Raw genomic sequence first — 16,122 nt, 5'->3', positions numbered from 1 at the left:
ATTTCTTATCTGCGTTCAACTCATCAGTTCCCTGTCAAAAGACGTTTGGCAGAAAGAGGCCAATTGCTCTTAGATTTTTGTAACTGTAACTAGAAACTGGCCACAGTAGGAGTTTCCCTGGAATCAATCCAGGCACAGCACAGATCCCTGGAAGGAAAGCAGAGTTTAGTGCAAACCAAAGGAGAACAGTTCTGTGATTTGATTCAAAAGCTGAGAAGAGCAGCTCAGCTGGACACAGCGACCAGGTGAGCTGGTCATTGTGGGCCTTTTCTTGCCTAAAAGGAAATGGGCTTTAAGGGGAAGAGAAAGCTGCCAGTCAAGACCAAGTTTTCTAGAAATTGCAATCTGATGAATAAAGTATTCCACATTTCTTTCACCTGTACACTTCCCTTTCTTCTGTAAAATGCTCCTGGAATCCAAAGGCAAAGGGAATTGGCTACAACACCAGAACTTCCCATTTTGTTTCCATGTTGCAAAAATTAAAAACAAACAAGAAGTTCCTCCTCCAACCTCTTTCTGAGCACACAGTCCTTCTGTACTTTGAGAACTCACAAATCAGATCAACTTGGAACAAAGTGAACATTCATATTAAAATAATAGGAATTGTTAATTCCACCCATTCATCTGACATGCACCTTGCAAGGAAAATTCCCATTACAACAAAAACCCAATAATTCAAAATGGTCCTTCTGTTTCCAACCGTAACTCCAATGCCTACAAAAGGAGAAAAAAACCCACAAAGTCCAGACAACCAGAACAAACTGTTGTTTCACCTGCCAGGACAGGCCGAGTGAACACCCACACAGTGCTGGTGGAATCTTCCAAATGCTTTATTTAGGAACAGTTCTGCCCATGTGCTGTGGGGTTTTTTCTTATTGAAGTGATCACAATTATGAAATTATCTGCACTTTCAAAGTGCCCATCCCCGTGGCACCTGGGTGCTTTATAAAAAACGCTGTCTGGCACGACAGAGATGAATTATCACTCCCAAACCTACTGGTCTCCTGTTCCTTATCCCTCATTTCAGGTGTAACTACTGACCAGGGACAAGAAACAAAGCAACAGATGAATTCCAGAAAAAGATCATCCTTGTTTTCAGGCAAGGTTTAGATCAGAGACAAAACGAACACCAAGAGACCCAACTTCCCAAGAAGAGCAAGTAGCTATTGCTAAAGCCACCCATGAAGCTATTTTCCCAGGAAAATACTTTCAGGAATAGGTTCTATACTGTATTTAGGTATTTAATGAAGTGTGTATGAATAAAGAAGGGTGTTATTGGCCCAGAGTACAAATTCACCACAACAGGAGGAGTAACCTTCAACATCTGATGTTTGCCATCCTTATTGATAAGGAAAGAGGCTCTATTTCATCATTTCAGAATGTTACATTCTTAAAAAATAGAGACTTCTGGGTTGAAAGGGAAGGAGAAGTTGCCCCCTTGGCTACTGTTCCACAGTCATATTGTGTGGAAGCCTCACCTTGCTGGTTTAGTTCTGCATCTACTTCTGCCTCTATTTCCCAATTACACCCCAATTTCTAGATCAAAACCCCAAATTATAGTGTCAAATAATGGAACAGAGGCAGGAATCAATTTGTATCTATGCCCTGGTCCATGGTAAGTAGATGTGTACCAACTCTGGACAGGCCACTGATGACAAAACTTCTCCAAGCAGAAAGGAATTTCTCTGTGCTCCAGATTATTTTCAGCTATTTATAGTGTATGTTTGTTTCTGAGTAATTGTCTTTAATACGCTGGGAGATAATGTGTGTGCACAGACATGAACATAGAACACAGGGAGAAGATGGTAAAACTTCCCTCTGTTGGTTTCAGGTGCAGGTATTTGTGTCCTAGAACCTCTTGGAGCTTCTCCTTCAATACAGAATAAAACCTCTGTTCCTCTGGGGGTCCTGGTTAACTTTTGAATCCAAAAATGCCCTTTATATATCCTGTGAGGCCACTCTTGGCCTTCTGCTCCACCTTGTCCTCCAGAGGTGGGAAAGCAACATGGTTAAGGGCCAGGTCAAAGAACAAGGGTTTGCATGGAATGGGCTGGAATCCTGGTGGGAAGTGCACGAGGCTGACTTGCTTGCTGACCAGGGAAGGATCCAGGCAGAAAGTCTCAAACCGTTCTGAGAGTGGCTGCAAGAGACCGAAGCAGGGACACAAATTAAATTCCAGTCACATCAAAAGGGTCAAACATCAAACAGGACTGAGCAGCAACTGAGACAAGAGAAGTTCAAGCTCCCTTGTGAGGCCTCTGGGGACTCTGAAAATGATTTAACCTCCTGCCAAAGCACAGTTGCAGATCTCTGGAAAACCCTCCCAGATGCATAGAAAAAGCTAAATACAGCAAGCTCCCACACTGGAAGCTGCAAGCTGCCTCCCAGCTCCTACCCCACTGTGTCCTTCAGCACCAAGCCTAATAAAATCTCCTAAATACACCAGTCGTGACCAAATCTTGATCAGTGTGACATTTGTGTTGTAGAGACACTCAGGTAACAGAATAAAGGTGATGGTCATTAAGAGCACAGCTGGAATTTGCCTGAGCTCTTGGCTCTTACCTTGCCATCCTTGACCTGAGATGGAGACTCAGTCTCATGAGGATCATTTGCATCTGCAAAATTGAACAAAAGACGTAAGAACAACAGGCTTGACCTTGGTGTAGAATAAGATTGTCCCAGGAAGCAGCTGTGCTCCAAGCTTAGCCATGATCCTTGCTCTCTGGGATACATATTTTCAGCAGAATCAACTTGATTTCTAGAGTAAGCACCACACACACTCCTCTACAGCCAACACAGCCCTGCAGTGGTGAAGCTTCTCCTTCACACTGTCATGAGAAGGTTTGGAAAGCAGCACAGACTTTGAGTGAAGCACACAGCAGAAGATAATGAGAACACCCCCGGGGGCAGGGGAGGTCTGTTAAAGCAACATTAAGGCAATAAAGGAGGCAACACACTCCTTGTACTGGATTTCCAGCAGCAGGCACAGCAAAAACAGCAGCCCAAGAAATCACCAAGTTCATCCATCCCCCAAAGTTCTGTTGGGGGATGACACTGACAGAACATCACTGCTCTCCCTCTCCTTAGCAGTTCACTCAGCCGGGCAAAACTGGGATGAATAAGGCCAAAGTGTATGCAGCAAAAAAATGAAACACTCAACTGCTCTGTGCGGGTTCCCAAAATGGGTGCACATCCCCAGGAAGGGTTTTAACATCTCTGGGCAGGGAGCAAGATGCCAGTGTCCAGTCACTGCCTGCCTACCTGCACTACACACAGCTAGAAGCAGCTAGAACTGGGGAAAAACACTTTTCCAAAGCCTGAGTGAATGGTGATGGAAAAACCTTTGGAACTTCAGAAATGAAATAAAAGGAATGAAACAGCTGCAGGGGCTTTAGTCAAGATACTTTAGAGCAGAGTTCTAGTACAGCTGTGTTACTCACCTAAAATAGCTGCTGCTTGCAAGGAATACTTCTCTGCATTGACTTGAGTGATGAGATCCTGAACATCAGGCAGCTCCTAGAGCATTAAAGAAAATTATTTGAGAGCCTGAAATGTGCCAGTCTAAGAGTCAGAACAAAGGAAAAACCAGAGTAAGAACTAAGAAATGAACTCCTAGTGCTGATAAGCTTTCCCAGAAGGGGAAAAGCTACAGCATTGTGCTACAGGCACTATGGAAGCTGTATAAGAGAAAATACACAGGTGAGAAAAAGTGGTAAATTGTTCTGGAGTTGGTGCAAGACTGTCCCTCCTCCAAGTGAGCGGCCAGCTGAAGTGTTCCCATGTCACTAGAAAGTCACTGCTATAATGAACATTACCCTTTTCCCTACTTAAAGATCAGTCTTGAATTATAATGGCCTGGTACCTAATTAACAATAAATAGTGGGACAGAGCTGCTTCATAAAACTTCAGCTTCAGGACTGGGCTCCTACCTTCAAGCTGTTCCTGTGAGCTCCAGCTCCTGACTGAACCTCGCGGGCGTATTTCAGCACCCTCTCGTACAGCACAAGGGCTTCACTCCATTTCTTTACCAGGACATAGGACTGGGCAATGAAGAAACACCTGCAACAGTCAAGAGAGCATTCCTGACGTGTTTGTTATCCACACCTTTTGCCAACTGAAATGACTGACAACAGGAGATATCTTTAAGTAGCAGTGGGCAGTCTCCCTTTAAATCAGTCTCAAAGGACAGAGGAAACTGCATCAAAGGCCTGTACAGCACACAGAGCTGTGGAATTAAATTTCTGAAGGTGTCATGTGTGCTAAAGAAAACCTGGCTGTTTCTCAGTCACCTGTAAGCTTTGTACACGAGTGTCTTCAATCCAACCTCCTTTTGGAAGTTCTTGTCCTCTTCTAGGCCAGGAAGTTGTGTCAGTTCCACAAGGTTCTGTGCAAAAGAGAGCCAGAATAACAAATTCAGGCATTGCCTTCCTCTGGAATCTGCTGGTCTAAGAGAAAGCTGACCCTTTTGACAAGTCAAAAGAACACTCCCAGGGAAATAGTTTCCAGTTTTCTAATCATCGGTTTTCTAACCTTGTGAAGGACTCTCATTGAAACTTGTGCAAGTTGCCCTCAGGACAGACTTCCTGACACAAACAGGAATTGGGACAAAGAAAGACTCCTTAGATTTCACATGAACTGATTTCTTTCATAAGGCATTTCCCTCTCCCATTCACAACTGCTTCAGCCACAGGCTTCCGCAGTTAACTGCAAAATTATGGGAGAAACGGAGAATCTGCTTATGAAGAACAAGTATTTTTAGCTGCTACTTTCCCTGGCCAGCAGAAACTAAGGCAGCTCTAAGGGTGCTGCACAAGAGTCAGAAAGACTTTTAAAACTGTATTAGAGTGCACAATAAAGGACACCCATTCAAGCAGCAGGTTCTGCTCATAACTGAAAGAGGTTTTCTGTGTTTCATGCAGATGTTGAACATCTTTGAAGTACTTGAAGGTACTCAGCTACTCTTCAGACTTCATGGCAGCTCACATACAGTGCTGTATTTCTGCAATAACCTTTTGTAACACTCAGGTTTCCTACTCATCCACATGCTGTTTACCCTAGTCACACAAAGTCCTCTGCTTAGGCTGGAGAGCTGGCTGTGTTTTCTCAGCACTACCTGCAGGATGATGTCGTAGAGGCGGATGAGGTCCTGCGGCCGCGGCAAGCGCTTGCCGTCCTCGTCGGAGCGCTGCTGCTGGAGCAGGGCCTTCTGCAGGGACTTGGCCATGCTCTCGTTGCGCTTGATGGCCGTGGACAGCTTGATGTAGGTCAAATAACTGCCAAAATGAAAAGAGAAATCCCATCAGCACTGTCAGAGCTAGTCAGACATTACTCTGTGTTCTGAACTGGTGGCGGAAAAACATCTGGAAGGTCAACGTGAGAGTCTGGAGTAAAATGTTTACAAAGCTGCCTGAATCAGATCCTTATCTGTACAGTCATCCTTTGGGATCCCAGAGGCCCAGAACAAAAACCTCATAAAACAAAACCAAACAAAATAAAATCTTGACATAAGAACATGGCTTCTTCACACCAGCACTGGCAGCAATGTTTGCCTATTACCTGTGTAAGTACTGGATGTTGGACACCTTCCCAGAATCATTTTCCAGAGAGTGTTCTCGCTGCTTCTGTGGGCAATGGAGACAAAACACTGCATGATTTACTTAAAACTGGCAGCCAAAGGATGAAAAACACAGAACTCAACGTTTGGGTAAGCCACGGAAGTAACAGACTTTTAGGCAAAAGAGGGAGGGCTTCTCCACTGCTATTTCCCCACTCCAGTTCTGGAAGAGTAAATTCAAATTTTGCAGCTCTTTATTGAAGAAATCCCAGCAAACTGAACATTAAACCAGCCCCAAGGAAACACGGTGTCATTGCAAGTAGAAAATGGTGTTTGCTGCTTACCTGGTCTGGTTTCAATTCTTCCCGAACAGCCTGAATGGCATCTCTGCACTCACTGAGTAAAGACTCAAACAAACGTTCTTTTGTCTCCTCATTTTCTGCCTAAGAGCAAAGGAGATTCAAGACAGATCAGAAATCAGAATTTTTTGTATGATGCATGAATTAACTGAGGAGATTAAATGAAGTTTCTCCCAAATGATATCTTTAATGTCCATGGGCAGTTAGAACTCCAATCTGTGCCTGTCTGTAACATATTCTTGGAGGAAATCTCCCAGAAATCTTGGGGAGTGGGGTTGGTGCTGAGAACTGAACAGCAGTGAAGGCCTAGCAGACACAGCTCATGGCCTCATTCCTGCACCAGTTACCTTCCTTCCCAGCAACTCCGTTCCATTCCTGGATGGCACCTGCACTGCTCCCTGAGCTGAGGCTGGACTGCACTGTGGGAAAGGCCCAGCAACAGGAGAGCTGAGCAGTCCTGAACTGGCAAACTACCAATGCAGACAGCTCTTGTTATGCTGATTTAATTTTCCCATGTGGTAAGAACATGCAGATGATTATCTCTTCTCCACTCCCACTCTAGCAATGCTCACAGTGGCAATAACTTGCTTGTTTGAAGCATCTTTCACAGTAACCCTATATTTCAGGAGCAGGAGTGACCGAGTGCGTTTCTGCTGTCACCATAAGTTTTGTTAAAAAAAAGTGAAGCAGCTTTTGGCCTTCTGCCCCAAAACCAGAACTTGAAAACAACTTTTAACAAACAAGTTGAAGCCTGATCTCTGCCTAATTTATTGGCATATCGTGTACCCAATTAAACAAGCTCCCAAACCGAAACTCAGCCTTTATTCGGATGCTGAGAAGAAAACCAGGTGGAGATGGCAAGACTTTCAATGATTCAGTAAGAAAAAACTACTCAGAAGCAAACTTCAGCCTCAGTGATTGAAGGAAAATTCAAGAGCACCAGCACCACGTTCTACCACTCCCATCTCATGTAACAGTGTAAGATGAGCTTTGCTGCAATAAATTTGCAATTGGAAAAATGAATAAAAAAAATGTCTAAAACCATGCTCACTTGTTCATCTACTGCACAGCTCTACAGTCACTGCCTCTCCACTTCCCACGTACACAAACCCAATCAGGAATGTTATTTTTACTCCCTCACAAAGCCTCAGGTATCCTGTGATGGAGGCGGTTTTTTGGGTTTGTGATTTTTTTTTTCTTTAAATTTAAGATTTGCTGTGAGAATTTTTAAGGTGGGACTGGCTCCTGAGAATAACCAGAGACGAGTCTGACTGCATTCTCAACCTCACCCAGAGCAGCAGAGCAATTTCACTGTAAGCACAAAAATGAAAACAGACACAGCCAGATCATCATTCAGGCACAAACAGGGCAAGGGCTGGGCCCTGCAACAAAACAAAGGCTTTCCTTTCCAAGCAAAAACTCCTTAAGCTGATTCTATGCATAAATACACATGTTCAGATTTGGGAGAGATCAGATCACAGAACTGAGACACAAGTGCTACAGCTGGTGATTCAACTGTCCTGACAGAACTGCACGGGTTCATCTTAGAGGGTTCATGGAAACCAACCCCACTGAACCCAATTCCAAAAATGTGGAATGCTCAGCTGTCAGATTTTCTTTGGTCTAAACCACTGTCTAACATCTCTGACAGTTATTACCACCCATTTTTGCAGCAACCTAGAGATGAGCACAGAATCCTTGAGGCAATACCAGCTAGGAGCACACCTGTGTCATGCTGCCCTGCAGCCTTGTCACTTCTACCTGGGGAGAGCCAATGGGCCCTCAAAGTCACATCTTCAAACCTACAAAAGGACTGACACAAGCAATTTTAAACCTGGATTCCTATTTCAGTTTGGCTTATTTGTTCTCTTCCTCCCCTTACCAATAAGGCACCAAAGGCAACAGTATAATTGCATTGGGAGACTCAATTTTTACACAAACCAGACTGGTTTTACTTCTAATTAAACCCTGCAGGGCACTGCTGTTATGTCAGGGTTTCAGCTCAGAGAAGATGAGCAGAAAAGTGCCAAAGATCCCAGGAAGCACAATTCATTCACCTGAAGCTGGACTGCCCATCACAGCTGACACAACTGCAGAACTGCTGCCAAAAAGGCAAGTTTTAGCCCCCTGGGAATGTAAACAGTGCTGCTGCAGTGCTCAGCTCTAACCAGTCCACTCAACTCCTCTGTTCAGTCAGAGCTTCCCAGGAACGCAAAGCAAGATGAGAACAAATTCAGGCTGTTCTGCCACTACTTTAGAGAGCAACTAAACTGAAAAAGTCCAACTGTCAGCAGCCAGGATGGAAGTTAAATGAGGGAACTCTGAGCTGTACTTCCACCTGCTGGCCACACTTATGTGCTTCCTGAAACCAAATCCATTCAGCAACATCCAATTCCTAACATTATGGGTAACACTCAGGCTTCCCACCCAGCCACATCCTGTTTATCCTAATCACACTCCTCTCACCACTATCCCCTGCTCTGGTCTCAACCCTCTGTAGGGTTTTTGTTTTATTTATTTTATCATTCTTATTCTCCTGGTGATAAAAGGTTTTTAATGCTGCAAAAAATCCCATTTTTAGTGGCAAGAGTTGTTACTGAAGACCCTTTCACTGCCTTTTCAAACTCTGAGTGTGTATGCAGCCACCGAAAAGCAGGATACCCCATCTGGTCACCACTTCCAAAGAAAAAAATACATGTGCAAAACTTGACTACAATATTAAAGACATGAATTCTATGTACCACTGCAAGTTCCAGTGAACTGGACTTCAATTATCCTTGTGAGTCCTTTCCAAATCAGAATATTCCATGATTCTATGAAGTGTTTCAGAACCATTACATGTGAAATTGATTTACATCCTGACATTTATTAATCCACTTCCTGCTTTTGAAGATTTCCGTAAGTCATTACGAGAATGGAACAGCACCTGCTACACCTGGCATATGGTATTTTTATTTTGGCTACTCTGAAGTTGGAGCATTTGAGCAAGATGCTTAAAGAAATTACAAAAGTAATTCAAAACCAGTTACTCTTAAAAATGTAGCCTTCATTTCCAAGTGATGTACTAATAATAATGGTTATCACCCTGCTGCTAGAAGGCAGCACAGAATGTTCCAAGGAGCAGGAATACTCAGAACAGATCTCCCAGACTACTCCACTCAGCAGATTGAGAGAGATATCCCCAGCCAACACTTCAGCTTTGGGTTATAATCAGTATTCCTCCACTTTTACCTTCACCCTTCCAGTCCCAAGTTTGAAAAAATAATGAGATTACTCAAAAGCTTTTAGTTCAGGTACCAGGCATTGCACAGAAGGAAAGAGGGTGGTTAGAAGGGCAGGATGGAGAGGGCTGCTGGGTTACCTGAGCAATTGCTGCCTCATTGTCAGCGAGCCCCAGCAGGAAGATCCTCACTTTGTCAATCTTCACTGGGACAGTTCTCCCTCTCCACTCCACCTCACTCATCGTGGCTGCCTGCTTTGCTCGAGTCTGGGTGATCAGTGCCTGCACAGAACACACTGAGCTCAGGACCTTGAATTTACAGGGATGCAAAACTGAACCTCCTGAATTCATGTCAGACTTGACTACTTTTAAATCAAAGGGCTTTTTGGGAAAGTGTTGCTTCCCACAGAGCCTAGGTTTGCTTGCTCGCTTCTGTTCCATTCTGGCTCTTGAATGGTTTTCTGCAGCAATATTCATGCTCAGCACAGTAATAATGAATATTTCAAGCTGAGGCATGCAAATAAATTACCTCCAGTTTTTCTGCAAGAAGACCTTCAGTGCCACCAGACCTCAGTCTCATCTGCATCAACTCATTCATGGCAGACTGGTCACCTGAGAGAATCAACAAATTGAGATCACATTTCCATTTGACTTCAAAATCACTTTCATATACCAAAACTAATCATTAGATTTTATACTGGCAGTTTAGGGACAAGCCTGCAATTTTATTCTGACCTCACAGGCAAGCTACCACAAACAGTTATTCTGTCTTTCTAACACATAACCACAGGCACTGTTGCAAAATGATACCCTTTCTGCATTGTTAAACTGTCCCAAAACACAAGCAGAACGTGCCCAAAGTATTATGGCCTCAATGTCACTTAGACCAGGGTTTAACTAAATCAATACTGCTTTCTTGGAAACAGAAGAAGCCCCCTTTCCCTTACCAATGTTGTAGGCACAGTAGCGGATGTTGGGCGAGATCTCCTCCACACGCTGGTTATACAGCACAGCTTGTTCTTCTGTGAAGGCATTGGCCAGCTTTTCATAGATGGTCCTAGAGCAAAGGACAAATATTAACACTGCAGTGTGTGTCACTTGTGAGGTGCTATCCTAAGGGAACACTTTTTGTGTCTGTGCTCTGGAGGATGCTAATTCTTCAGCAGCACCTCCCAGTTAAGCACAATTAACAACGCACAGAGTTAGGTATGTTAGTTTAGTTATGTACGTAACTAAAGTGATCCAACACTATTTCCTGAAGGAAGCTGGTGAAGTGAGGGACTCACTTGCATTTGTTGAAAGCCTCCATTGCTGCCTTCCACTCCTGGTGCTCGAAGCGAAGCATCCCGGTCAGATAAGCCATGTACGCCTGCACACAGAGCGAGAGCACGGTCACTTCCCCACCTAACAGCCTAATTAGTGCCATCTTCAGCAGGAAGGCTGCTGTGACTCCTGCAGTGGGTGACTAAGCTTTGCCCTTTTCACTGGGGCTTCCCACAAAAGACAACTGATTTGGATGACAGGTTACACCTACCTAGCTCTTCTCCTTTAACTGACTCTGCTGTATTTCTAAGGAACCACAGAATCATAAAATGGAATCACAGAATGGAGTAGAGAGGAGCTTAAAGATTACCTAGTTCCAACCCCTCTGCCATGACAGGGACACCTTCCACTAGACCAGGTCGCCCAGAAATTAAAGCTATTTCTTGCTTGTTATGCAATGACCCACTAATGTCACACAACTTTTTTTCCCCAGCAACATGCTATACAATGGCAGTTTAATTAACTGAGTACAGCACTGCTGTTCAAAGATGTCACAAGAGTTGTTTCCTGTTTTCCAGGAACTGAACCCCCAAGTCTTGCATTCTAGGTGGCTACTTCAGCACATTTAACAAAAAGGTAACTCAGTAGATAAGCAGTTTCTTAGGCTGTGTTGGACCATCTTAGCTGCCCTCATTTCTTTGTACTTTTATTATCTATTGAGAGATAGTAATTATTTCTTCACCCCAAATTCCAAAGGTTTCTTGTTCATCCCTTGCTGTACAACAAGATGAAAGTATCAGTGGTTACCTGAGCTTCCAGCTTTGTCTTGGCATCCACCCTGTTGCTCTCACAGAGCCTCTCCAGCTCCTCGGCGTGTTTCACAGCCTTGCGCAGCCGCGAGAGCAAATGGAAGCGCTTGCGGGGCTCCGTGTTGGCCTCCTGCTTCAGCTGCATGGCATAGCTCCAGGCCCTCTCTGCATCCATCAGGATCAGCAGCAAGTACCTGCAGGGCACAGGAGGGTCCATGGGACAATAATGACACTCAGACAAGACATGAATCCACCACCAGCTCTTTGCCATTTGGTCTGCCAAGCTCAGCAGCAGAAGTGCAGCTTGGTTAGTAAGAGGCAGATGCTTGTACTTGTTGAAGTTCTAAGCACACAAAATCTCGTTATTCCTGACTAGTTTCTGCTGAGTTTCTCACTCACAGAAGTGCAATTACCCCACTGAGGAAGAAAATTGGGTATCATTCTGTAAGTACCACAGATACTACAAAAACAAGGGATTTGTAATTTTTCTTCAAACTGGTTCATTATGTTCTTAACAACACAGGTGAATGCAGCATCATGTGCTGTTTTCCCACAAGAAAAGACAAGACGGGAAACACTTCAAGTATTCCTGGAAGATGGGAAGTGAACCTCAAATCCTGGCTAGTCTCCACATATTCTGTCAGACAAGAATTCTGTCAAATTTAGAAGATTTAAGTGAAACTTGCAGTGCAGTATTTCTGTTCCAACAGAAGGGATTGCATCTCCAACCACAACCTTGCTGGCTACACCATTCACATTACCATCATTCCCATGGCTACCTCACAACAGACCTGAACAAGCATTTCCTCTTCAATGTCACAGGAATTTACTGATTAGGAAAAGAATACATTTTAGCAACTGAGGGAAGAGAAGGAACAGGCTGTTGCTGCTCCTTCTTGTCCCACTGTTGGAAGCTGGATCTGAGCAGTGTCTCAAATACTGCACGACAGCCTCAACTTTTATTAATATCAACAACACACATCTCTGAAAAGAAATGTTTTGGATGATATTGCACAAAATAGTTTTCCACCTGCAGCAGAAATTACTGAAAGGAAACTCTTCAGTAACATATTGAATTCTCAGTTCCATCCAGTCCCTGTACCTGTTGTCTGAGAGAATCTCTTCAGTTACTTTCTTCCCAGTGAACTTGTGTCTGTTGCCCATCTTGAAGTTGAGAGTTTTGCGGAGCCGCCTCAGCCTGCGGGAGCAATAACCCCTAAAAAAAGACAACCACAGTCAGTTTGGCCAAAGGACAACTCTGCTTCCGTTTATTGCTCTATCCGAATGGAAAAAAAAATATTAAGGCTCTACCAGGCAATGTTTTAGCAATTAAAAATCCATGTGTGACATATGGTAGCTCAAAAACTACCTGTAAAGCAACAATTAATAGAAAACAAGGTAAGAAGACACACAGTTATTCATTATCTTGAAAACTGAGAGTGATGTGCTCACTACTAACTGCTTTATGTGTGTTTATTGAACACTGAGCTCTGGAGGAGTACAGTGCCTATCAGGGAGGTGTGAACACAAGCTCCTGTGGGCGATGGAGATGCAAGAGCCACAGCCCAGTACGGCCAAAGGAGATCAGCCCACAGGGCCCCACGTGGAACAGCCTGTCAGGGGTTTTCCCCTGGCAGAGGGGTTTTGTTGCCTGCTACAGGGGGGTTACATTTTAAATGAAGTGAAGCCAAGCCCCAGGAGCAGCCCCCAACACTCACCTGTACCTCTGGAAGTCCCCATGCCTCAGGCCGTGCTGCTGCTGCGACTCCTTCACGATCTGCAGGACTGCGGCTCGCGTTAAGGCACACTCCCAGTGCAGCTGGCACCAGCTCCTCCTTCCACCCCAAAGTAACAGCAGAGAACCCCACAGATCCCATGAGACAAACACACTTTGAACAGTGGGGCACCCCAAAACCTCCTAAAAGCAGAGAGCTGATGGTTCTAAAGCACCTCATGAGTGCACGGCTCCCTCCAGAGCTCCTGCCTGTCAGGAGAGACCGAGACAAACCTCAAGCACCTCCTCCAGACATCCACGGGAGTGCTGCTGTCACCAGAGCTCCTTCTGGAACAAGGACCCATCCAGGATAACACACATGACTGCCCCAGCCTGGCTACAGGACCTCCCCGGCCACGCTTGTGACACAGATTTGTAGGGGAAACTGAGGTAGAGCAGCTTTCCTGCCCCAGAACGTCCCCTCGCTCAGGAAAAGGATAAAAATACCCTGAACAGAACCACTGCTGCCTCCCCAGCACAGCTTCCACAAACAAAGTGCCTTCTGAGCACAGAACCTCATAAAAAGAGCTTTTGGACATAACTCCAGGGCTGTTTTTCTCCATTTTCCAGCATGTTTCTAATCTTGCTACAATAAATATCTGTGACACAAAGCACTGCCCTGTGACCTGGGGCATCATCAGCCCATCATTTCCATCCAGTCTCTGCATCCTTCAGTGTATCTGCAGAGTTCCTGCACTTCCTTTAGTCCCTCAGTTGCTCCTAACAAATAAAACCATGCCACATTCTAGTAAATCTGATGTTTCTCATTCAGTTTACAAGGCAGGTTATTTTGTGAAATAAAATCTTCACCACACACAAGAAATCTCTGTGCTATATATATATATATTCATGTCCTAAAATTTCCCTTTTAAGCTTTACCAAGAAGCTTTTAAAGAAAACCCACAACAGAAAACCAGACTGTACAACAACCCCAACAAAGGAAAAACTACAACTACACCTAAAGAAACCACCAAACGTTTACAGTTTAAAATGCCAGATGTCTGTCAAAATGTTTTCTTGGGAGTACACCTAAAAGAAAGTCTTTGAAGTATTATAAACCTGCACCAACAGTTATTACACTGCATTATTCTATATTTGCAGAACGACCCAGTCGAACTACAGTTTCTCAACACAGCCCTCCTCATCCCTGCTCTCTACCCAAGATTTTTTTTCAGACTCTTTTATCCTGCACAGTTACTTGCTGAATTCATATCCCCTGAAGTTTTTTATTTTTTCATTGACTTAGACATTCCCAACATTCCCAGGGCAGTTGCTATGTCTGCACCTTACTCCACAGTTACTGACTACACAACACCTGCCATGTGCCACGTGGAAATCTGCAATCTGGCTTCCCCCTGGTCTCCCTCTGACCCAGAAGATAAAACTCAGCTCTATCACAGCTGTGCAGCTGAACTGGTTTCACATCCGAGTTTCACCTCCAAAACCTCCACGAGCTCTACAGGCCGAGACTTCAGAAGCACTCAATCTGCAGGAGCCAGTCTGCCACCTCAGCGCACCTGTGAAGGTTTTGTATCTATTACCGCTCCCTTCAAGCTGCCGTATCACCACGAGCAGCTCACGGGTGCCCTGCTCGTACCCTAGAGCACAGGGCTCAGCACACAGCTCCGCTCCGGAGACTGACGCCGGCTGTCTCGCGGTTCGGGAGGAGACGTAGCGCAGGTAGAGCGCAGTTCCAGAAACCGGGAGAGCCGGCCGGCCCGTTTTATCCAAACCAAACCCTCATGAAGACCCGGGCCAGCACCGCCCGCACCTCCGGGGCGCCGAGGCCGGCCCGGGGGCAGTCCCCGCCGCCCGCCGTCCCTGCCCGCCCGGGCCCTGCGAGCCCCGCGCTGCCGCCACGTCCCCCCGCCGCCCACGGGGCCGGGCCTGCCACGTCCCCCCGCCGCCGCTGCGCAGGATGCTCTCCAGGCCCAGGCTGTCGCCGAGGCCGCCGGGCTGCGGCCCCGCCGGCCGCTCGTTCTCCTTGTTGTCCTTGCCATCCTTGTGCTCCTTGCTCTCCTCCGCCCCGGCCCCGCGGCCGCCCCCGCCTCCCTGACGCTCCGCCGCCATCTTGCACCGGGGCCGCGGCCGCGGTGCATCACGGGACGGGGAGCGGCGCGAGCGGCCGCGCGGGGGCCGCCGGGAACGGGGAGGACCCGGGAGAGCCGGGATCGGGATCGGGGATCGGGGATCCGGGACCGGGGATCCGGGACAGGGACCGGGATGGGGAACAGGGACCGGGAACAGAGATCGGGGATCCAGCACAGGGATCGGGAACAAGGATCGGGAACAGGGATGGGGGATCCGGGACCGGGGACAGGGATCGGGAACAGGGATCGGGGATCCGGGACCGGGATCGGGGATCGGGAACAGGGACCGGGGATCCGGGACAGGGACCGGGGATCCGGAACAGGGACCGGGAACAGAGATCGGGGATCCAGCACAGGGATCGGGAACAGGGATCGAGATGTGGGACAGGGATGGAGGGAACGGGAACAGGGATCGGGGGATGTGGGACAGCGATTGGGACTAGGGAATCCGGGACAGGGGATCCGGACTGGGGGGTCCGGGACGGGGATCGGGGAGTCCCGGCGGCCTCCTCCTGCCCGTGTCCCGCTCATCCATCCCGGACTGAGCCCCCAGCTCCGTCACAGAGCTCTGCCCCAGGGCCACCCCCCAGAGCCGACCCAAAATCAGCCCCGCCTGCCCCAGAACCGACCCAAAATCAGCCCCGCCTGCCCCAGAACCGACCCAAAATCAGCCCCGCCTGCCCCAGAACCGACCCAAAATCAGCCCCATCTGCCCCAGAACCGACCCAAAATCAGCCCCATCTGCCCCAGAACCGACCCAAAATCAGTCCCGCCTGCCCCAGAACCGACCCAAAATCAGCCCCATCTGCCCCAGAACCGACCCAAAATCAGCCCCGTCTGCCCCAGAACCGACCCAAAATCAGCCCCCAGGCCAGCCCCCCACCCTGGCCCCACACCTGGCGATGCCGCTGCTGCTCTGGCAGTCTCAGAGCCTCTCCCTCCACGCCTTTGCCCCTTCCCGGGACGCTGCGAGCCTGCTGCGCTGGGCAGCCCCTGGGGAGAGGGACTTTAAATTCCCCCGGGCTAAGCACTAAAAACAAAACCTCCCACCTC

At 47.0% G+C, this 16,122-nt stretch overlaps 1 protein-coding gene across 1 annotated transcript; it reads right to left on the bottom strand.

Moving 5' to 3' along the window:
- Window positions 1-1,576: 1,576 nt before the first annotated feature.
- Window positions 1,577-15,075, bottom strand: SRP68 (signal recognition particle 68). The gene is made up of 16 exons (XM_068209438.1): window positions 14,902-15,075; window positions 12,924-12,990; window positions 12,308-12,421; window positions 11,204-11,399; window positions 10,420-10,502; window positions 10,081-10,190; window positions 9,663-9,745; window positions 9,275-9,415; window positions 5,899-5,997; window positions 5,557-5,621; window positions 5,114-5,273; window positions 4,290-4,384; window positions 3,930-4,059; window positions 3,441-3,516; window positions 2,563-2,615; window positions 1,577-2,140 (listed from the first exon to the last, which is right to left on the bottom strand). Exons 1-16 carry the CDS (start codon window positions 15,047-15,049, stop codon window positions 1,913-1,915), a joined length of 1,848 nt encoding a protein of 615 aa, XP_068065539.1. The 5' UTR covers window positions 15,050-15,075; the 3' UTR covers window positions 1,577-1,912.
- Between the last annotated feature and the right edge of the window lie 1,047 nt (window positions 15,076-16,122).

Source organism: Anomalospiza imberbis, chromosome 19 (assembly GCF_031753505.1).
Source record: "Anomalospiza imberbis isolate Cuckoo-Finch-1a 21T00152 chromosome 19, ASM3175350v1, whole genome shotgun sequence".
In the NCBI taxonomy this organism is placed as follows: Eukaryota; Metazoa; Chordata; class Aves; order Passeriformes; family Viduidae; genus Anomalospiza; species Anomalospiza imberbis.
This window is presented reverse-complemented; position numbering and strand designations above follow the sequence as displayed.

Bases quoted from the DNA above. Each gene is read 5' to 3' on its own strand.
- SRP68 (XM_068209438.1), bottom strand. From the start codon at position 15,049: ATGGCGGCGGAGCGTCAGGGAGGCGGGGGCGGCCGCGGGGCCGGGGCG. The intron at 12,422-12,923 runs GTGAGTGTTGGG...GTCTTTTTTTAG, and splicing joins GGGGACTTCCAGAGGTACAG to GGGTTATTGCTCCCGCAGGC. The intron at 5,274-5,556 runs GTAATAGGCAAA...TCATTTTGGCAG, and splicing joins AACATCCAGTACTTACACAG to TTATTTGACCTACATCAAGC.